This window comes from Aplysia californica, unplaced genomic scaffold (genome assembly GCF_000002075.1).
Source record: "Aplysia californica isolate F4 #8 unplaced genomic scaffold, AplCal3.0 scaffold00321, whole genome shotgun sequence".
Classification (NCBI taxonomy): Eukaryota; Metazoa; Mollusca; class Gastropoda; order Aplysiida; family Aplysiidae; genus Aplysia; species Aplysia californica.
Window position 1 is genome coordinate 628,658 of NW_004797591.1, and position 21,447 is coordinate 650,104.

The 21,447-nt window shown below is 39.5% G+C and overlaps 1 protein-coding gene across 2 annotated transcripts in view; it reads left to right on the forward strand.

Moving 5' to 3' along the window:
• LOC118477982 (histone acetyltransferase KAT6A-like) overlaps positions 1-19,606 on the forward strand; it is a 33,260-nt gene extending 13,654 nt beyond the window's left edge. The window contains exons 4-7 of one of the 2 annotated variants that reach the window (XM_035970794.1): positions 133-279; positions 4,423-4,516; positions 5,309-5,904; positions 11,181-19,606. In XM_035970794.1, coding sequence (XP_035826687.1) covers positions 133-279; positions 4,423-4,516; positions 5,309-5,904; positions 11,181-14,210 — 3,867 coding nt within the window. In that variant the 3' untranslated portion in view covers positions 14,211-19,606. The remainder of the gene's footprint in view (positions 1-132; positions 280-4,422; positions 4,517-5,308; positions 5,905-11,180) is intronic. The other variant, XM_035970795.1, reaches the window with a different exon arrangement.
• The last annotated feature ends 1,841 nt before the right edge of the window (positions 19,607-21,447 follow it).

Genomic DNA, 21,447 nt, shown 5'->3' on the forward strand with positions numbered 1-21,447 from the left:
GGCTTATGTTTGCAAGTATGTAATGTGGTGGTTCCTTTTCATGATTATGATGTGCTTTTCAATTTTTTGTTTTCTTATTCCATCTCCCCCTCATGTTTTTGTACTACCCCTTGCACTCCCTGGCATGAGTAGTTGAGTGAAATGCGGGAGGTAGTAGAAAGCATAGTGGTGGAACGTAGGGAAATGCATGAAGAGGTAAAGAATTCCCCACACAAGGATGATGCCAGGATTGCTTCCTTGTGCTCCCCTTGCACTCCTGAGGATGACCAAAGGGATAAGGTAACTTGAAAGATATTTTCTTTCTAATTTTAGCCTAAATGAGCTGACATAATGTTATTATGGAGTTCATTGCCAAACAAATAGAACAAGTAGTCAAGAGATTCAGTATTCTTAAAGATTTTTGCTAGATTTGTTTTTCCTTTAGTGTGTGTTGACAGTACAGTTAGGCTTGGAAATGGTTGTCAATTTGTAGGTTTTGCTGTCATCTCCTGTTGATTTAGTGTACGACTCCTGTCTTTAAAAAAAAGATTAAATTGACAGTTCCTCCCCTTTTTTGTCTGGTTTTATCAAAGCTGTGATGTAGTGATTTCCTATAAAGTTTATTTTAACTATTTGGGTGTTATACATATCTTTTCTCCTTTTCCCCCTTTCTTGGACATTCCAAGATATTTATCTGTTCATAGTGCACTTTCCTTATTTCCTCGAAACTGCTTATTCTCATGTTGAAAACACTTGCTTTTTTCTAGTTGGTAAGCTCACATGCATAGATGACACAATCTTGGGATACTATCAACTTGGATAAAAACTTAATTTTGCTTGTATTGAAATATAATCAACACATTTTTTTGTTCAAGTGATTAGTGCAGGTGTCAGCGGTTAAGGATTTTTTTCTTCTGAAAAGTACAGCATAAAGTAAACATAAATTTTCTTCTCAGCATTTATTCCCTCCCCACCCCAACCCATTCATTAAAGATATGCATGTAGTATTGGATCTTGAATAACCTTTTATTTTCATTCACTATTTTTTCATGCGTAGTTAGCATGCTCATGCTGCTTGGTATAAGAGGATGCTGATATGACACTACCACCTGTCTTTTTTCTTTTTTTCTTTAGTTTGCGATTCTGTTACAGATCGACTGCTACGTGTAAGGCTCCGTCATACGTCGCTTTTCAAAGTGGCATACGGTGGAGTCTTACACTAAGCAGTGGAAATGCTTTCAGAGGTTAAGGAGCTTAGTTCAGGAACTAATATTTTATTTTTGGCTTTTTACTATCATGATGCAGGGATCCAGACAAAGAACTCGTTTGCACAACTTATCTTTCATTGAAAAGTCTAAAATCGCCCCAATTTCATCCCGTGGATCACTCATTTCAGGAGGTTTCCATCCAAATATTATGTTCTTATTTTCATTTTCATCATAATCATTGTATTTTCGTCTAATTTTTCCCACTTTCATTCCTTTTTCTATCTTTGCTTGGAAAAGTTGTTATTGCACAATGACTGTTCACTACTTCTATTCTCAAATTTATTTAATTCACTTTCAAGGTTCCCCCAGGATATTCAGGGCAGACAAAAGTAGAATTTTGCCTTCATCAGTTTGGTCCTATGGTATAATCCAACCTTTTTCACCCATTGGCATTAACGGTCGGTGAAGTAGTTCCTATTTTGCTGGCCAGATCATACGATAAAGATTTATTAAGTAAAGTTTAAAGAAATACATTTATTGTCTAGTTTTAAAGGTTAGATGGTATGTTATGTGCATGATATCTTAGGTCTTAAAATTGTGTAAATCCAGCTAATAACACAGAAGCTGCACACTTTCTCCTTCTTAAGCAGTTCTCAGCTAGCGTATCCCATAGTCATACTGGCCAAATACTCTGAATAAACCTAAGTTTTTTGTGCTTCTCGAAAGACCTGGGTTTTTTAATAGCAGAAAAAGCATGGAAACTGTTATAACATGCCAAATAGACATCATTTGTTTTTGTACCAGAGTCACTTCAACAGTTAAATGTAAGTTCATCACAGGCTAATTATTTGTTTTTATTTGCAACAGTCAATATATTCGATGATCTTATCTTTTGGAGTCAGGTGATTTTTATTTTTTTCCTGAATAAAAAAAAAAAGAGGAATCAAGGGGGAAAATTATCCTTTTTTTACTGTTACGTGATTGATTGTTGGGCATGTTGCAGTTTGATTTTTACTTACATGACTATCTTTCCTTTGAAAGCATAGCTTCCCATGTGTTTCAGACAGACCCTTTTCAAAGGGGTTTTGTCTTTTGTGTAGATGGGTTTTTTTGGAAATGGAGCCTGAAGCAGATCTGGGTTTTTCAAGTTTCAGGATTTCATCCCAGTGCTAAGATCCCAACTTTAAATATGCTTCACTTGAAAATTTAACAATATGCCTAAAGATCTGTTGCAATGAGGGGTGAAGAATTATCAAATGCTTCTTATCAAGAAGACTGAGATGAAAAAGAAAGCTTTTTTTTTCTGGGGTAAAAGTAAAAGTCATAAGTGGACACAACATTGGAAGAAAGCCTAATTTGAACGTTTTAAAGACCATTATGTTTTGTCAGTGTCTTCCTACCTGTGTGGGTTTCTTTTAGAGCTGATACGGCATTTGTTATATAGGCCTATTCTGTTTTTGGCCTCCCCGCAGATTGAAAACTTAAGGGTACCTTTGGTTTCTAGCAAAATGTGCTTTGTTTAAGATTTATGAAGTAGGTTAAGGTTTCTGTGAACAGATAGAGAAAGTTATTGTTAGTCTAGAAAATGATTCGTCTATATTTGCTAAAAGGGTTAAAGAGTGGGTTGTTTTTTTTAAATACTTCAGTTGTATTTTTATTTATCATTAGGAAGCAGCTGTATCAGTGATGTTAATAAAAAGTTTGAAAGTTCGTTTAAAATAATTTTAAAAACTTGATCTTGTCTTTGATAGGGTTTTTTAATGGAGGTTATTGTAATTTTTGGCCACAAATTGACATATTTTGATAATGTTGGGATTTAGAAATTTGTGTTTACCTGTGGGAACCAAATTTCAGATATCATTCACTCAGTCTGCATTTATTCTTTACTTTCATCATCAGTTTCTTTCGTAGTGGAAATTACTCTTTGATGTGTTGATGTGTTAGTTGTGGACTTTCGATTTTTGTTGTCCTATCGTCTTTGCAGTTTAGTGTTTCATGGAAGTTTTTTGTCTCTTGGAAAGGATGGCACTTTGTGTTCGGTGTGATGTATACCTCACTATCTTAAAAATTATAGAAAATTTTTGCCCTTACAAAATTTAAGTTGACTCCATGATGTGTTGATATCAGACTGCACAGTCTGTGGAGTTTGCAGTTTTTTAATGCACGCATGTTGATATCAGAGTACTTTTCTGTTCATTCTCTTTTAAATGAATGTTTTGGTGTTTGCGTTTTGGTAGGGCGACTGTAACCATGATTTTGTGCTTCCCAATGGGTTTTCCATATATGGCCCCTGAAGGAATTAGTGTTGTCTTTTTTGTGTGTGGGTTCTTGATGTTGGTTATGGGGAAAACAATATTTGTTACTCCCCAGCGACTGTTTTTAAAGACTCAGTGTTTTTGAGGCTCATAGCAATTCTGAATACAGAATAGTTGAACCTTTTTTACTTTAAAAAAAACAAACCTTGCGTTTATTCAATATTTTTCGTTTGAGGTTTTGGTGTGCTGGGCTTTTCCTCCTTGTGTGGTGTTGTTTAGATGGTTTTCGTGGGTTTTTTTCTTTGTTTGTTTTAATGGACTGTTTGATATTTGTTTATGTGAATTTAGTAGTGAGAAGATAATAGCTTAGCCTGAGTCTTCTGCCTCATAAACTGATTCTTATGTTGATGGCTGCTTGGCCCTGCACACATTTACATTTTCACCAAATAGATAACATTTCCATAGCTCTTATTCACTGATCTTCTTTGTAGAAATTATTATATTATTTTTCTTCTGTGTCTTGTAGTTTTACACCCCTGTGTAATTCCCTCTATGGCTTAACACATCCCCTAGCATCAACATGCGCCCACACCCGTTTTTTCAATATATATTGTTACTATTGTTACAGCACCTGTTGCAAATAGTTTTGTTATATTTTACAAAAGCACCCACATTTCTGCTTACTACTTGAGTATTTCTTTTTATATGTTGAGAGTTCATTGTCTGATCTGATGCACAGACACTAAATTTTATGTTGCTGATTGAGAAATGAACTGTGACATCATGGTTGACTTTCATATGCAAACGTAATCTGTTATTAATTTTTCTCAAAGGTTTAGTCGTCATTGTCATTTCATGCTGCATTTTCACTCAAAACGCATTTCATTACTTCTTCTCTGTAGAATGTATACAGAATTATGTTCATGTTTGTTTTATATTCAACATTGTATTATTGCAATATGTCATTTGTTTGTTTGCAGTGGCCGAGGCGTTTTGGACGAAAGCGGTTCCCAAGTATGACCTGGGGAGATCCAGACGCAAAGCGTGTCCGCAAAGTCGAAGCCAATAGTGATGGTAAGTTATTTTTCAAAGCTGTCAATTAAATATCTCCTGGCATCGGACAAGTCCATAATAGACCAAAGTGTCTGGATAATGGATGGTATGTTTTTTGTTTTGTGGTTGCTTAATACATTTTGGGTACAGGTTTTGTGTATGATACTTGACTCAGCAAAGGATTTTGTATATGTGTGTGTGTGTTTCTATTGCAGCAAACCTGTCTTAAAATGTACACATGTTTCAAAGGGTCAATTGACATTTTTCTCCCCTAACAAAAAAGAAAGGACAATGTCAGGAAAGTTTGAGAATTGATTGATTTAATCAAGGTTGTTTTTTTGTGGGTTTTTTTAGCAGAGGGTTTTATGGCGCTCGCAACTGCATAAGGTCATATGAGTGCCAAGGGGTGGGTGTCAACAGAGAAGTCCTTACAGGGAATCAGACTTACTCTGCTCACCTCTGTAGCTTCAACAACACAAGGTCTGCTTCGACTATCAAGGCTCCCTGGAAATAGCGGGTCACAAGAGAGTGACAAGCATACAAAAGAAGTGGAGGAAAATGACAATAGTAAGGATTAGGAAAGAAAAAGCAGCAGTTCCCTGTTGCAGATCAGGCACAGTTATGAGCGTGACATGAGTCAGCCCATTTATAATTTTACTGTGCTTGAATGAGAAATGTCCCCCCTTTGGGAATGGCCTAAAGACACTTCAGTCAGTGGCTCTGCCCGGGGGGGGGTGTTTGTTAATGTGACTGATATTTCCATGGCGTTGACACATGTGTTCCTGATGTTGTTGGGTTGTTGTTTCTTTGCAGAGAAAAGCTCATGCCCCTTTGAATTTGAACCTGAGGAAGAAGTAAAAATGGGACCCCCACCACCTCCATTAAGACCTCTACGGATAGATCGATCACCAGCTGTGGCATCAATAAGCTCATCCCCTCTTAGTCCTATCAGCCCATCACCTTTTCGGCCCAGCAACGATTCCCCTGTGAAAACACCTGAGAAAAGATCTTCAAGGAAGTCTATAAATGTGTCTGAGGATGATGCTCCCCCTCCTTTGCTCAATGGAAATGAGGAAGAAGACAAACCAATTAGGAGGGGTAGGAGAGGCCGTCGACCTGGAAGACCTTCCAAAGCCGTCTCAGAAGTGAAAGTACCTTCCCCTCCTTTACCGAAACCCGAAGGAAAGAAGAAGCCTGGACGAAGACCGGGCCGCCCACCAATGAGAGACTTGACACCAACCACACCAGCAGACACACCTCCGAGAAAGCCTGGCAGACCATTCAAAAGAAAACCAGGCCGTCCACCGAAAAAACAAGTTGCAAATGACAACAGCACCACGAATAGTCAGACTGCAATTAAAGCAACAAAACAGAAGGTCCCAGGGAGGAGACCTGGACGCCCAAGAAAGGTGAGGGTTTTGGATAAACACATTTTTTATTCTAAAAAATTAGATTTATAAAGCTTCTTTGGAGTGGAGAACTGAAAAGGCGAGATTTTGGTTTGTACAATCCGTGCTTTGCTGTAATTTGTGCATCTTCTGATACTTGATTCCCTGGTTATGGGTTGATGGAGTTTGTTAGTGGATGTGCAAATATGATACTAGTGAGTGGTGAGCCAAGTGGGCACATCTTTTGGTTTATGTCATTTGTTGTTGGACACTAGAAGATTCATGTGTCATGCGATGTTAATAAACAGTGCTTCCCATTTTCCACAAATTCACAGATTTTCGCAAATGGAAAAATTTCCATGAAAATTCATGCTAAAAAAAATAATTTAAAAATATTTTTAAAAAATGCTAAATAAACATTTTCCGTAATTACTAATTGTCAACAATTGTAGTCAACTCGTACCGGAAGTGCTCTTTTATATGAAAGTGTAGACAGTGTTGTTCACTTTCTAAAGCACAAGCAGAGCACCAGCACTGTAAACAAGAGGAAGAATTGTGGTTCAATAGATCTTGGGCCTGCCAAAAAAAGAAAACTCTAAAGAGAGCTTGATTTGTTTTTAGCTGACTTATTTATTTGTAAATATTGTTGTGGATTTAAGTTGAACATGAGCTGTCAAGTTATTTAGATCTAGCTGTTATACTATTATGGGTGTACAGTGCACGGGAGAACAGCATGGCCTTGGAGATTATATATGGATTCTACACATTATGGTGCAAACCAACACAAGCAGAAAAAGGTTGAACATTAACTGTCAGGTTTTATAGATCTAGCTGTTATACTATTGTTATGGATGTACTGTACTGGTACAAGGGAGAAAGCATGGCCTTAGATTTATGTGGGTTAACACAAGCAGAAAATTATGTAGATCTATGCAAGTATGTTTTTTTCTCACTTATTTTCTTGTTAAATTTAGGCTTGAATAGCCAGAACTGGCATATTTAGGATGCCCTGAAACAAACAAAAAAGTCTCAAGCATTAGGGGGACGCTATCCCTCTTCAACCTCCTGCCCGAGCGCCATGGACCCACGTCAGCTGCTGGAAGCTCTTAGTAAAGAAGAAGGGATGGACAGGTGGTGGGTCTCATCATGTAGACTTTCCCAGAGTAGCCTATGCTGAAGTGAGATTATGATGAGTGAATTAAAAGTATTGGGACCTTGGCTGCAAAGGGAACTGTGGCAGTTTTTTTCCTACTGGATTTTGTTAGCTTTTGATTTAGGAAGTAAATGGTCTGCTAACTCACTCTGAATGCTTTCTGTTTTAACGGTGTGCACTTTACACCCGGTAGCTGTATTTCGTGTACATTTGGGACAAATGTTGTTGGTTGATATATCCAGTATTTTCCCTGTACAAGTTATGAGTTATGGCATCAGTTAATCCACTCTTTGCTTTGTAAAAGTTTGGTGAACTTTTATGAGATATTTGTTTAGCTGTTATGGACTAAGGCAAGTCACCTCCGAATTGCGATAGAGCTCTGTGAACTGGATCATAAGCCACAGTCATTTTGAGAGTGGGTGAGCTTCTTAAAGACATAAATGAATTACATTTTATTGATCTCCGTAGGGAAATTTGGGTTACAATGGCAAACATACATACATAGTTAAGCTTTTGCCAATAGGTGGGTACCTAAAATGTAGCACAGAGGGTTGATGATAAAGTTTTTAATATTTCGTTATTCAATTCATGTATATCTCCTCCTACAAAAACATATTTACAAACCTACAGACGGCATGTTAAGCTGTGTAACTGGGGTTTCGTAACGTCAAGTCAAATTCTTTTGGACTTAACCATGATGACACATTTAAAAAAAATCTGTATATGCAAAATTATTTTAACAGTTTTCTTATTGCTTTAATTTTCAAACGTAAGCATGAAGAGCATTTAAAATGGTGAGGATCACAGAAACAAGAAATTCTGAATGCCACTTTGTTTGCATTTGTGTCATCATGGTTATGTCCGAAAGAAATGAAAAACTTTCTGCTTTCATATCTTCTTTTCTTTTATGAAAATTTGGGCAAACAACGATTCGGAAGATTCGGTTTGTCTCACAATGCATGTTAATGATGAAAAAATGCCACTTTATTCACATTTTACTATGAATCTCTGCAAAATATCTAAGATCTTGTGAACATAACCATGATGACAAAATGAAAAATACCCTGAAAAGTAATTTATGGAACATAACATTATTTTAATAGTTTCCTCATTGCTTTAATTTTCAAGCATAAGCATGAAGAGCATATAAAATCTCAGAAAAAAGAAAGTCTGAATGTCTTTGTGTTCGCATTTGTGTCATCATAGTTATGTCCGAAATAAATCAAAAACTTTCCATTTTCATATTTTAATTCCTTTTAAAAAAAATTTTTGCAAACAAAAGATTCAGGAGATTCAGTTTGACTCATAATGCATGCTAATAGTGGGAAAATGCCACTTAATTCACATTTGACCATGACTCTATGCGAAATACCTAATATCTTTCGAACATAACCACGATGACACATAGTGCATAAATGTTTGTCGTCATTTTGGGACAAATCATCAATTTACATCATATTTTCCCCTCTCGTTGACATCTAGCCAAGCACACATGGTTGCATCTAGATCTACCGCTACTCGACCATTGGAATGCAATGCGATGTTAAAAATTACTGAGTTTAAATTTTTGAATATAACATGTTAAGATTTGATGACGACATAAGAAAACTTTAATGGATTCGTCTCATCTATCGTTATTCTTCTCGTCGTCTTACATCGCACAACAGTACGCTTTGAATGGATCGACAGGGACAATGCACGCTCCTCCACCCCTATTATTTCTCGTTTTGTGATAGGTTCTATCGAACGTAACAAATGATGACAAGAGCTCGAGGAATCGCGGAATTTCCGTTTTCTGCCAAATTACGTACGGTCACGGCCTCGGAATCAGTCAGGGCCCCAAAATGGCCCATAGAAACCAAAGTCACGAGGAATCAAAGTTGCCTTGCGAAATGACTACACGAGTAATGCATGAAAATGAAATCTAGAAGGCTCACAAAGAAAAAACAGATATAGATATCATTATTCCTGATTTAGCACCACAAAAAAATGTAGTTATAGTAGTAAAAACGTAGAAGGACGAGTTTCTCAGCAATTATTTCTTTGTTGAACTTGACAGAAAAAGTACCAACTCGACGCATTACGTTTTACATTCTAAAAATATTTCGATTTCAAAACTAAAAATATTTGTAAGATTTCTTCTGATGGCCCGACTGCTATTTCTCTGCTCCCATAGCTGAAACATTACAACATGTACAATTTTCAAAGCTGTAGCACCATTTTATTGGAAGAGGAAAAGATTATGAAGGAACCCCAAGCTATTGGCAAAGGCTCAGATGCATAATTATGAATACATACATACATAAATACACAGTACAAAGCATTGTCACGATCATGTCATTGCTGGTAGTTTGTGTAGCACCCTTTTTTTAAAGCTCAGGTTGTCATGTCTTGCTCAAGGACACACCCTAATGACTACCCATCAAAGATCTGTGTACCCCCCGGTGCAGTGCCACTGACTGAAGTGTCTTTAGGCCATTCCCAAAAGGGGGAAATACCTCGTTCAAGCATAGTAGAATTGTAAATGGGCTGACTTATGTCACGCTCATAACTGTGCCTGATTTACAGCAAGGAACTGCTGCTTTTTCTTTCCTGATCCTTACTATTGTCATTTACCTCTATTTCTTTTGTATGTTTGTCACTCCCTTGTGACCTGCTATTTTGGGGTGCCTTGATAGTCAAAGCAGACCTTGTGCTTTTGAAGGTAGAGAGGTGAGCAGTCTAAGTCTGATTCCCTGTAAAGACTTCTCTGTTGATACCCACCCCTTGGCGCTCATATGACCATATGCGGTTGCGAGCGCCGTAAAACCCTCTACTATACTCTAAAGATCTGTGTCACTGACATTTGCTTGACGTTGCTTTTGAATCTGACCTCACTACTCACATACCCACTGGAGCCCCCTAAATGGAATTTGTTTAAAGTGTTTCAAAGGTCTGATAGTTTGCTAAAAGGCTATTACTCTAACAAAGATCCACAATACTTATCAGGAGCTGCTAAATGTATGGATATTGGCTGTTGTTTAAATCATGAACAGTTGGATGAAAGTAGGAATCAGAACAGCTTCTCCTTCTAAGTTAACGCCAAGTTGGTGGTTCTAGTAACGATATCAGTAATTTATCTTTTTCTGGCACATCTAACAATATGACACAAAGTGGTGAGAAAAGGGCAGTAGCACCTTAGTGTGGTCTCCAATCAGAGAGCTAGAGAGCTCAAGAAACAGCCCTGTCTAGCCATCTGCAAAATACGTTTCTGGGACTTTGTTTCTTGCTTCCACACCAAACTCAAAAACATCAGAGACAATTAAACTGATAATGTGAGTGGTTGGCGGGTGCTCTAGTGTGGTTTGCTCCTTCTTTCCTATCAAACATCTATCATCTTTATCACCCCTCCTTTTTTGTGTTTGTTAGTGGGTGGTTGGCGGGTGCTCTGGTGTGGTTTGCTCCTTCTTTCCTATCAAACATCTATTGTCCTTATCTCCCCTTCTTTTTTTGTATGTTTGTTGTAAACACCTCTAATCTTCTGGCGCTCATATGATCTTATGCAATTGCGAGCGCCGTAAAACCTCTACTAAAACTAAAACTGTGTTTGTTACTCCCTTGTAACACCTCTAATCTCTGGCACTTATGTGACCTTATTGTGTTGCAAGTGCCGTAAAACTCTTTACCTAAAGAAAAAACAAAATGAAAAAAACTGCTTGCATGTTGTTGCTGTGTTACTCAGAAAATGTCCTTTAACACAAGAAACAAAATAAAGCTTTTGTTCCGTTTACTGTTATATGGAACAGTAATTTTCTGTAGTACAAACTAGTACTGATTTTTTTTGTTAAATTGGGGGGACCTCAGATATTACCATATCAAAATAATTATGGTTATATTTTCTTTAAAATATTCAGTCAAATTAGATGTTACTTCTTCTGTGAGTACATTTCTTTCTTTTGTTGCTTATCATAGTCTTTTTGTGGTTAACTAACAATTACAGACTAGTGCTTGTTGGGCTCAAGTGGGTTAAAGGAAAGTGTACATTTTGGATACAACTAATACTTTCACCAATGCAGAAAGCATTTCTCAGATAATAGTAACCCAGAGTTGCATCCTATTGTCATTAAGCTTTTACCACACTCGCAATCTGTTGATTTTCCCCCAGAATGTGGCTGCAGTTGTTGAGAAGGAGACTGAAGAGAATGACACAGGTCCAAGTCGGCAGGAGAGTGACAATGAGGTTGAAGCGGTGAAAGAGAATGCAGAAGTGGGAGAGAAAGAGGAGGCTCCCAAGTCGCCTCCAGCGGAGGCAGAGAAAGAAGTGCCGGTCAGTGAAGTCCCCAGCAAAAGTCCAGAGGAGAAGAAGGAGACTGTGGAAGACTCCAGCTCTAGTAGTGGAGACAGCAGTGACTCCTCCAACAGTGACTCTTCCGATTCGGATGATGACGATGACGACGATGATGATGAAGGAGATAATGATGGGGACAATGATGATTCAGATGAGGAAGAAGAACGTAAAAAGTCAAAAATCAATAATGACTCGTCTGTAAAGAGTAAGGATGAAAGTTCTATATCTGAATTGAAGACAAAAGTCCGTCGTTTGTCTGCTTCTTCGTCAGATGATGATGATGACAGTAATGCTATTCCGAAGAAAAGTGACCTGACAAAAGCAAGAAATCAGGACTCTAACTCTCTTGACAAAAAGAGTGATAATGGAAGTGAAGATGACGATGAAAATAGCAAACCTGTGTCGAACACAGATGTGAGCAGTCGAAATAAAATGCTGTCCGACTCTGGCAGTGATAGTGAGGATGAGTTTAAACTGAGGGACAGAAAGGAAAAGAAAGATGAGGAGAACAAGGATGATGAAAAAGTATGTTCTCCTTTAGTAAATCGCCCTGAAGAGGATGAAGAGACAATAGCTGCCAGTCAGAATCTTGCTGATATTGTGAAAGATTTGGAAGAAGCAGAGGGGGAGCAGAAGCCAGGCAGTCCCGATGGGGATGCTGATGCCCAGGCAAGTGTTCCCTCAGAGGCACAGCCAGAGTCTTCCTCATTTGACAGTATTAATGAGCTGACTGATGATTTCAGCGACGGCCCTTCCTCGATTGGTCCACAGATTCCCTCATCTCCTCCTCCTGCCCCTGCCCCCGTTATGGTCAATAGTGATGACGATGAAATGCCTTCCCCTACTGGAAGCATGGGTGGTGGGCCTAGTCCTACTCCACCCCATTTAGCAGATCGACCAGACCAGCAGATGGGGAGGCATTCAGCAGACCCCTTGCTTTCATCACCACCACACCATCAACAACACCAGCAGAACATGCAAAAGCATCCCCCTCCTCATCTTCAACCTCATCAGCAGCAACAGCAACACTTGTCTCCTGCCAATCAGTCTAGTATGCCTGTGATAGTGCCAGCCTCCCCCATCTTGATATCAGCCTCTCCAGAGATGAAGACCCAGCAACAGCAGCCTCAGTTGTCTTCATCACAGCCTCTCAACAAACCCCCATCTGTGAAGGACTTGCAGCCTCAGCACGAGGACCCATACCAGAGTGTGGGTAGTGTGCAAGGGGCCCCTCTTCCCTCTCCCGCCCAGCTCACCTCCCCAGCCCAACTCACCTCCCCTGCCCAACTCACCTCACCAGTGCAACATCCGTCCCCAGCACAGCAACACATGACCTCTCCTGCTCAGCTGACTTCTCCTGCACAGCTCACTTCCCCAGCTCATCTCACTTCTCCTGCTCAGTTGGCTTCGCCCGTGCAAATGGCACCTGGGGGCATGATACAGCAACAGCAGCAGGAGAAGCACAGGAGCCCTATGGACACTTCCCCTGGCATGCCGCAGCCAAAGCCTCACACCAACACAAACATGACCCTGCCCCCGAGCAGAACCACTAAACCAGCTCCCTCAAGAGCCCAGCACAGATCCCGATCTCAGTCATCCGCCCAGACTCGCGGAGTGCCCCCTGGTTTCCCCCACCCACCCTCTGGTGGGCCCCCGCCGCTGTCCAGTATTCAGCCAATGCAACAAAACTTTGACATGAATGTTTCGCAGCTTGGCTTGGAGTCCCCTGCGTCGCTAAGTAGCGGCGACTTGAGCTCTGATAACCCGCAGCACGCCTCATTGAGTTCACTTAATTTTGATTGTGCTCAGAATATGCAGTATTGTAATAATGGTCAGGGTAGAAACAGCTTCATGGATACAGTAAACATGGGTGGCCAGCCTCTGCACACAGCCAGTGCTGCCACTACTGGAAGTTTCCTCAATCCAGTCCCCACTAGTGGGTATCACCACCACGGGTCCCCAGTCACAACTTACAGTCCCTCCATGCTCCCCCCTCAGCAACAACAGCAACAGAGGCAACCGCAGCAGCAGCAACAGCGCCAGCAACAACGCCAGCCACCCCAACAACAACAACAAACTAGTTCTCAGCAGTCACTTCAGCAACAACAACAACAGCAGCAGCAGCAAGCACAACAGCAGCAACAACAGCAACAGAATTCTCCACGCCTCATGACTGCTTCCACGCCAATTCCTATGGTGGTGCAGCAGGCAATGCTGCAGGGAGGGGGCGTGTACCAGACTGGTGGGCAGCAGCCCAACAACTGCGACCTCATCAAGCTCCAACAACTGACCAACCGCATTCAAGACATTCCCGTGGAAACACTCCAAATGACACCCCCTCAGAATATGACCCCTCCTCCGACTGCCATCATGACCCCGCCCCCAACTGTCATGATGAGGTCTATGACTACGCCTCCTATTGGGGGACCCTTGCCTCCAGCGGCCCTCATGTGCCAGCCTTCTGCCCCACCGTACAAGCGCGCCAGATCGTCTTCCTCCACATCCCGCAAAACCCCCAGTGTGCCCCCGTCCAACCCAAACGTGACTGTCACCTCCAACGTGACTCTCTCTCCCAACGTAACGATTCAGCCTGGTGGAGGAATGTTGCCCCGCTATCTGAACTACCGCATGCCACAGGGGATGCTGAACCCAGGCTACATCACTGCCAACTCAGCGGGCCTCCTGCAGCCCCAGCAGATCCCCATGCAGATGCCCATGATGAATATGAATGTTCACACAGCAGCTGGCCCACAGGCCGCCTTCCAGCAACAAGTTCAGCCGGGACAGCCGGGCAATCCGCCGGCTATGTATGCTCCGTATTACTTCAATGTGAACATGCGCAGATAACATCCGACTCTTCCTCTTGTACATTAGGCAATCTCTTCAGAGGCTGTTACAGTTACAGCATGCCCTCTTATAGCATCTGTGGTGGGGAATCTGGATCCCTGTACAATCTCTTTGTGACAGGATTGACCTGGTGATCAAAACAATAGACTTGAGATTAAAAATTCTCCCTCTTTTTCATTCAAGCAATTTTTATTTTCCTAGTCCTTGGCATGAATAGAGCAGAGTGCACCTTTGATTCATAACAAACAACTGAAGTTTGTAGTGTGATTATTTGTTAACTTTATTGGCAAAGTATGTTGTACATTTTGGCATTCTGTGTTCCACAATGAGAATGAGAAGGAAGGTTACTTCTTAATTTTTTGCGTACTGTAGATTTTTATTGCACATGTGTTGTGATGTCTAATTATTCACTCAAATTTTTAATGTGTTGTGACTGTTTGAGTTTTGGGGTTCTAAACCACTTGTCACTCAGGAGGCAGCAATGGTGTGTGTATTCATGTACAATGGTAAAATTCTTAATATGCACCACTCAAATGATGAATGTTTTGTTTTTAAAGAGAGTCAACTAGTTTGACTGCTTGACTGTCTGTGTATTCTGTCACTGTCTTTCCTTAGTCATGGTATTTGGCAATACAATCTGAGGTTGTAGCCACTTTTTAATAAACTCCTATACTGAGCGGTTGATCTTGCGTGTTGAGGTCCATATCCGCAAGGGCTGGGGAATGTATACCAAGTGCATCATGCTCTTTTTCTTTCTTTCTTTCTTTTTTTGTTCTTTTCCGTTTATTTTTGCTGTGTTTTTGTGAAAAGACAAATTATTTTCTTCTCATTTCTGAGCAGTATGTAGGTAGGTTGATTTTTTTCAGTCTCAAACTGATGTTGTTTTTCTTCCCTTGTTGACCGCAGTTGATGTGATCCAGATGGACAGGCTGGAACCACTGTTCCAATTGATTTTTTATTTCAACTAAATCTATGCATTGGACTAAGTTGAGTCTTGTTTGTGTTCAGAATGTTCATTGATCATTTCAAGGATTTTTTACCCAAACCCCGGTTTTTTCAAGGTCAAAATCAGATTATATATCTACTCTCTCTCAGCACTGAAATGTCATTGTTTCAGTTTACATGGGTCAAGCCAATCCCAGTCAACATTTGTCTTTGGGAGTCCTGTGACAGAAGTGGACAAACAAACAAAAATTAACTATTCTTTGAAAGAAGTATTGATGATGAAGTCCATTTAAGTTTAAGCAGTCCATTGAAAGTGCAGAATCTCAACCTTTTAAAGAATCATGTCTTTTACTGTGGTCTGTAGTTTGGCGCTGAGTAAGTGTAAATTTAGTGCTCCTTGCCACTTGGCCCTTTCATAGTTCAGAATGTTTATGTTGATTCATAAATACTTTCTTTCCAGTTTGTTCTTGTCTCTTGCTTACCTTTTATAAGTGTTGTGGTTTGTTATTAGTAGTCTCAGTCCTTGTTCTTTGTAATGTAGTGTTTTTTTGTATGTTTACACACAACTGTTTATACAGGCATATATAGTACATATATATTTAAATACATATTTATGTCTCTACTCTGCGTAAGGACACACATCACTCTTATTTCCAAGAATGTAGTCAGTCACTGTACATTATTGTCCTCTCCTTTTGAACAGTTGCAAAGTAGATTTGTAGTTTCGTCTTTTTCTGTGATTGTGCGATGTAAAATCATGTTAGTTTGTAAAAGAGGACCTTTTTTGTGTGACAGGAAGCCCTTCTCTGTTGTAAGTCTCCCCAAGTAATTATAGCAGTCATTTCGATGTTGTCTGTTCTTGATATTACCACAGAATAACAAAGCACAAGTGAAATTTATACTATCCTTTGTTGACAAAGAGGAATAGTGAGACAAGAAACGTACAGATCTTTGTCATGCAGTGGGACGTTACATATTACATATATGTGTGAGTGGACGGAACTAGTTTTCCCTCAAGTGGTTTATACATCACAGGACTCTGGAAAAAGCACAAGTATGGGGGATCTGGATTTGTATAATGCAGAGCAAGGGGTGGTTGGAAGAGCTACTTAATAATAGGCTCAAAAGTTATTGGGGGGGGAAGGGTGGTACAGCTTACATCATCTTTTACTACACTTGCTGGTAGTTTTGTTGCTATCCTTGGCAAGACAAAAATGAAAGGCAGTGACCAAATCTATGTGTTGTCTCTGACTTTGCAATAACAAGTCAACCGACTAGAATATTGATAAATTGGATTGGTCTTCAACCCTTTTTTTTTTCATGTGGGAATACCTTACAAAAATCGTGGTATTCAAAGATTTTTTTTTCCAACTTCATTTTGTGCAGAGTCCCCTCAAATTGTGAAAATGTAATTTTCGGAAGGCACAGACATCTATGAATGTTGTGTGGATAGAAGTAGAAGAAATGAGATGAATTTAAGCAAAAGAGGTAAGTTGTGAGAGATGGGATAAAGATTGAAGTCGTGAAAGCGTTTGCTTTTACTAGGGTTTTTTTGTTTTCAGAAGTCCTTGTCTCCACTTGCCACATTTATGATGGGACAGTATAGTTTTGTTTATAGTGGTTACACTGAAACCAGGGGAGGACCTGAGCTGCCAAGGGATGCAAGTGTCTGGTGTGGGGAAGGATAAAGGTCGTGTAGGTCAGGTCTGTAGAGTTTTAGCCTCTGGAAGAAGTCATCTTTATGGGGAGTTTGTCTTATAAATTAGAACACAAATAGAGTAATTATCATGTTAACTGTTGTAGGTTTCAAGGGCTTGAGAGAAAAATGAGTATAGATTTACCTGTCAACTTGGGATTATGGAGCGACACTCTTTTCTGTCACTGTACTGGAAAGGATGTGTTTTTGAAATGGTAAGTGCTTTTTAGTTATATTGGAAATGTTCATAGGGCATACAAACAAATGGTTTACTTTAAATGGCATGAAATGTGACTGCGGTGTCACTTGATACTCTAACCTAACACATTTACATCAAGGTCTGTGGTGGCAGAAATGCGATGTAAATGTAAAAGGCAAGGAAATCCATCGCGCAACCTACAATGTTGTTACTTATTTGTGTTAAAAGTATTCATTTGTAGTTATACAATGTAATTGAAAAAGATCTAAACTGAAGGGTAATAGGTAAGTTTAGGAAGGGAGTTGGTGGGTTTAGTGGTGTTCTTCCTTGGACAAGAAGTGAAATGTACAGCAAGAATGGCTTTTATTTTTAGGGAGGGGGGAGCTTTTTTTGTTGTTTTTTTGGTAGGCTCAATGCCATTAGTCTTTTCTAGTTGATATTTGATGAGATGGCATCTTTTGTGAGCTAAAGTGTCGGATCTGCTTTGAACCACTCAGCTTTTCCTTGTGGCAGTTACCCTTTGTGTTGATGATTTCTTTCCCATATATGTAATGTATGTAGGGAGCTATGGCATTACTCACTCTCAGCTGGTGTGCCCAGTGCAGTTTGATCAAAGCACATGAGTTTATATCAGAGTGCTTGTGCTGGAAATGTCCATCTTGTCTTCGTTTTTGTCTGTTCTGGTAACACGACTAAAGTCTTCATAAGTTTGCTCCTGAATTTGATATTGATTTTTGGCAATATATCGATATAATATATATATATATTATTCAGTTTGTATACAAAGTAGGCTATACACATAGATGCATTTGATTGTACTTGATGCTTACTATGACAGTAAAATAAGTCTATTGCAGTTGATAAAGGAACTTTTAATGCTCCCATTGTGACTTCAACCTTTATCACATGTGAGCATTATGTGACAGACCCATTTTCCATCATAAATATAAGACGTAAAGAAATTAATTCTTTTTGTTATTTTGAGTAACTGGGAAAAAGTAAAACGGATTTAACATTAATGACAGAGGGGGAAAAAGTAGGGTGTGCCAGTGGTAGCAACCCCCCACAAAATGGTTCCTGTATTATAGTAAAATGACATTTTGGGAAAGTTCTATTTCTGATTTTATAGGCTGGTGATAAGTCAATGAATGGTATGATCATTGACTTGTGCCCCAGAGACTGGGTACAGTACTTGGGTTTCTTCCTTGATAGCTATGGTTTTTTTCTCTTTATTTTCACTCTCTATGTTCTTTCTAAGAAAGTTTGTCAGTCAACAATATTTTATTCTGTGTTACTCTACTCACCCACAACCATGCCTGCTCTTCTTCAGCGTTTCTGTATGGTCCTGTCATCTCTGTTGCCTTATTTATCCATCTGTCTGCCTTCAACCATTTAAGGTGTAACAGTTTACTGTCTTTGGTAACCATAGTGAATTCCAGAAATTTCACACAGGCCCGAGTTTGAATTGGTTTTTCATGCATGCATCTCATGGGCAGATTTTGCTTTCGATATCCTCGACTGAGAAAAAGAATGGTAGGCAAGGTATGTCAGACTCAGTTGTAGTTGTTTCTGCTTCAGTTTGGTACTTTTGCTGGATGTCACCATTTTAAGCTATGAATCATTGAGCAGAAATTAACGTTCGTTGAGTTCAGTTTGAGTCGTGAGTCACTGTTTTCAGGTTTGTCCGTTAGTTGCCGCTGTCTGTCAAGATGAAATTTAAAAAATCTATAATTATAGGTTCATCAGCAGGTATAGAGATAAATGCAATCACCTCTTCAGCCAAATGAATGCATTAAAAATTTGACCAGGACAGATGTTAAAGAAGAGTAGAAGTAGAAGTGAAAATATCAGTATTTTGCGTTGTGAAAAGCAAGTGCGTAAAAAATTGATTTGTAGTTTCTCTTACTGAGCCTAATTTTAAATTTGGGGGGGGGGGGGGGTTAATATGTTCACAACATTCCAAGTGTTATGAGTGAGTCTGTTCTCTTGTAATGGCAATATTTTGCCTACTGATCCCTTTTGGTAGATTGTCTGTGTAGTGAGGAGCTGACAGTGTGGTAATTTTGTATTTGTGCTGAGTGTTCATGTCATGTGTCATGAGATGAGACAAGCTTGTCTATATCGTTGTCTGTGTAGTGAGGAGCTGACAGTGTGGTAATTTTGTATTTGTGCTGAGTGTTCATGTCATGTGTCATGAGATGAGACAAGCTTGTCTATATCGTTCTCTCATAGTTGTCATCAGTGATACCTACAGTCTTGTTATTCTCTGCCCTGTCCCTGCTATGATATTTATGTGCATTTACCACTGTGGGGAGGGACTAAGTGTACAGTGTTTTTCCATCAGTGGCAGAGAGCCCAGTGCCCTGCCCTATAACCTCATGAGTGTTGTTCACTTCTTTCATGACAGCTGGGTTTTTCCCCCTGCCCCACCCTGCTCCCCATCTCCTTTACCCTTTTGTTTTCATATTTTGGTTGTATGTAATTACACACTCGGAAGTATTTGACATGTATGATGTGGAATTGTTTGAGAATAAATTATTTCACAAAATTTTAAAACTCATTTGTAAACATTTCTTTGTATTTATTGCACATTTTTTCTTTGTTCTACTACTCATGAGTTTTTGTAATTGGATGTGCACACTTCGTGCTGCTTCTCAGGAGCATTTCAACGTAATTCAAAAGTAATATTCAAGGGAAAACTAGTGGTTTGCAGTGGAATTTTCTCCTTCATATGTCGCCAAGACATGTTATGGACCCTCACACTTACATTAGGTCCAAATGATGTCAGGTTTAAGGAAAGACAGGGGGCTGTATCCTCACCTGAATGGGTCTCTGTTACTAAGTCAGTGGCTAGTATCATGACCAGACCCATGGGTAACACATTCACTGCCGTTAGGGTCCCATTGTCACACTAGTACCATGATGGCAAGTTGGGATATATATGGATACACTTTGGTGGCACTGGTGTCTACCTATGGAGAAAACTTACCTTTTGCCTCAGAGAATACTTTGTGTTTAATTTGCAGTCTTTGCTGTAAATTATAACTCTCAAAAAGACACTGACACTGACAGAGCTTGACTAGAGTTTATCAATCTGCCCTCTGGCAGAGAAAGGTATAGTGTTCACACATTTCTTGTTTAATTAAAGTTGTGGCTCTAGGAGCCCCTTATCGGCTGACATGAGAAGCAGTAAGAGTAAGAGGACAATGGTAGTAAGTAACACAGTAGTGAATGAATAAGGTCCCTGTCTTTCCCTGGCTCCACCATTGATGCTTATTTCAACAATGATCACTGATCTGCCTTTCTTTGTTTTGTCACCCATGCACACACTGTAGTGTAGCTCATGGTGAGTAATAATAATAATAATAATGAAGATCATTTCTATAACGCCCACTCCCGTGTAAACACAGCTCTAGGCGCTTTACATAAATGCATTTAAGAACAATATTCATGCACGCGACACACACACACATACACACACACACTCGCACAAAAATCCACACACCCATATACACACAAACACACACATATATACACATACACACACAAACACACGCATACACACTCACGAACACATAACATGCACACATGTGCGCACACAAGTTTGCCAAACACACACACACACACACTCACACACACGTACACACACACACATCTACTTGCTTTTCACATTACTGCAATTCACAAAATACAAAAATGGATACATAGACATTTACATAACATTGTATTGAACATGAATCTAATGACTTAAAAAGGATGTCATTAAATGTGTCTTTAAAGATTTTAAAAATTTAGACTCAGATGTTGCATGTCTCAAGGGTTGGGGAAGAGAGTTCCAAACTGACGGAGCAAGGTGGGCGAACGATCTTTCAGCTAATTTTTTACCGCCTTTTCTAGGAACTCTTAAAAGATACTGATCGCCTGATCTTAGTGATCTAGATGGAACATAAATCTGGATGAGATCACTAAGATACGAGGGAGCTTTGTTATTGACACATTTATGACATAATATTGCAATTTTATATGACATTCTAGCTGACACGGGAAGCCAATGCAACGTTCTTAACATGGGAGTAATGTGGTCCCTCTTCTTTTTCTTTAGTACAAGCCTAGCAGCATGATTTTGAAAACGTAACTTGTGAAGAGAGGTATTTGGTAAGTTAGCTAGTAAAGCATTGCAATAATCGATGCGTGAAAACAAGAAAGATGACATGAGCGTTTTCAACGAGTGTTAGTTCAAAAACATAGACATTTGACCAATTCTACGCAATTCACAAAATAAAATGGTACATAAATAATTGATATGATGTTTCATTGACAATTTTGAATCAAAATACACTCCCAGATTTTTTGCTTGATTAGTAAAATACAGTTTTTCATTTTCAGTACAAATATGA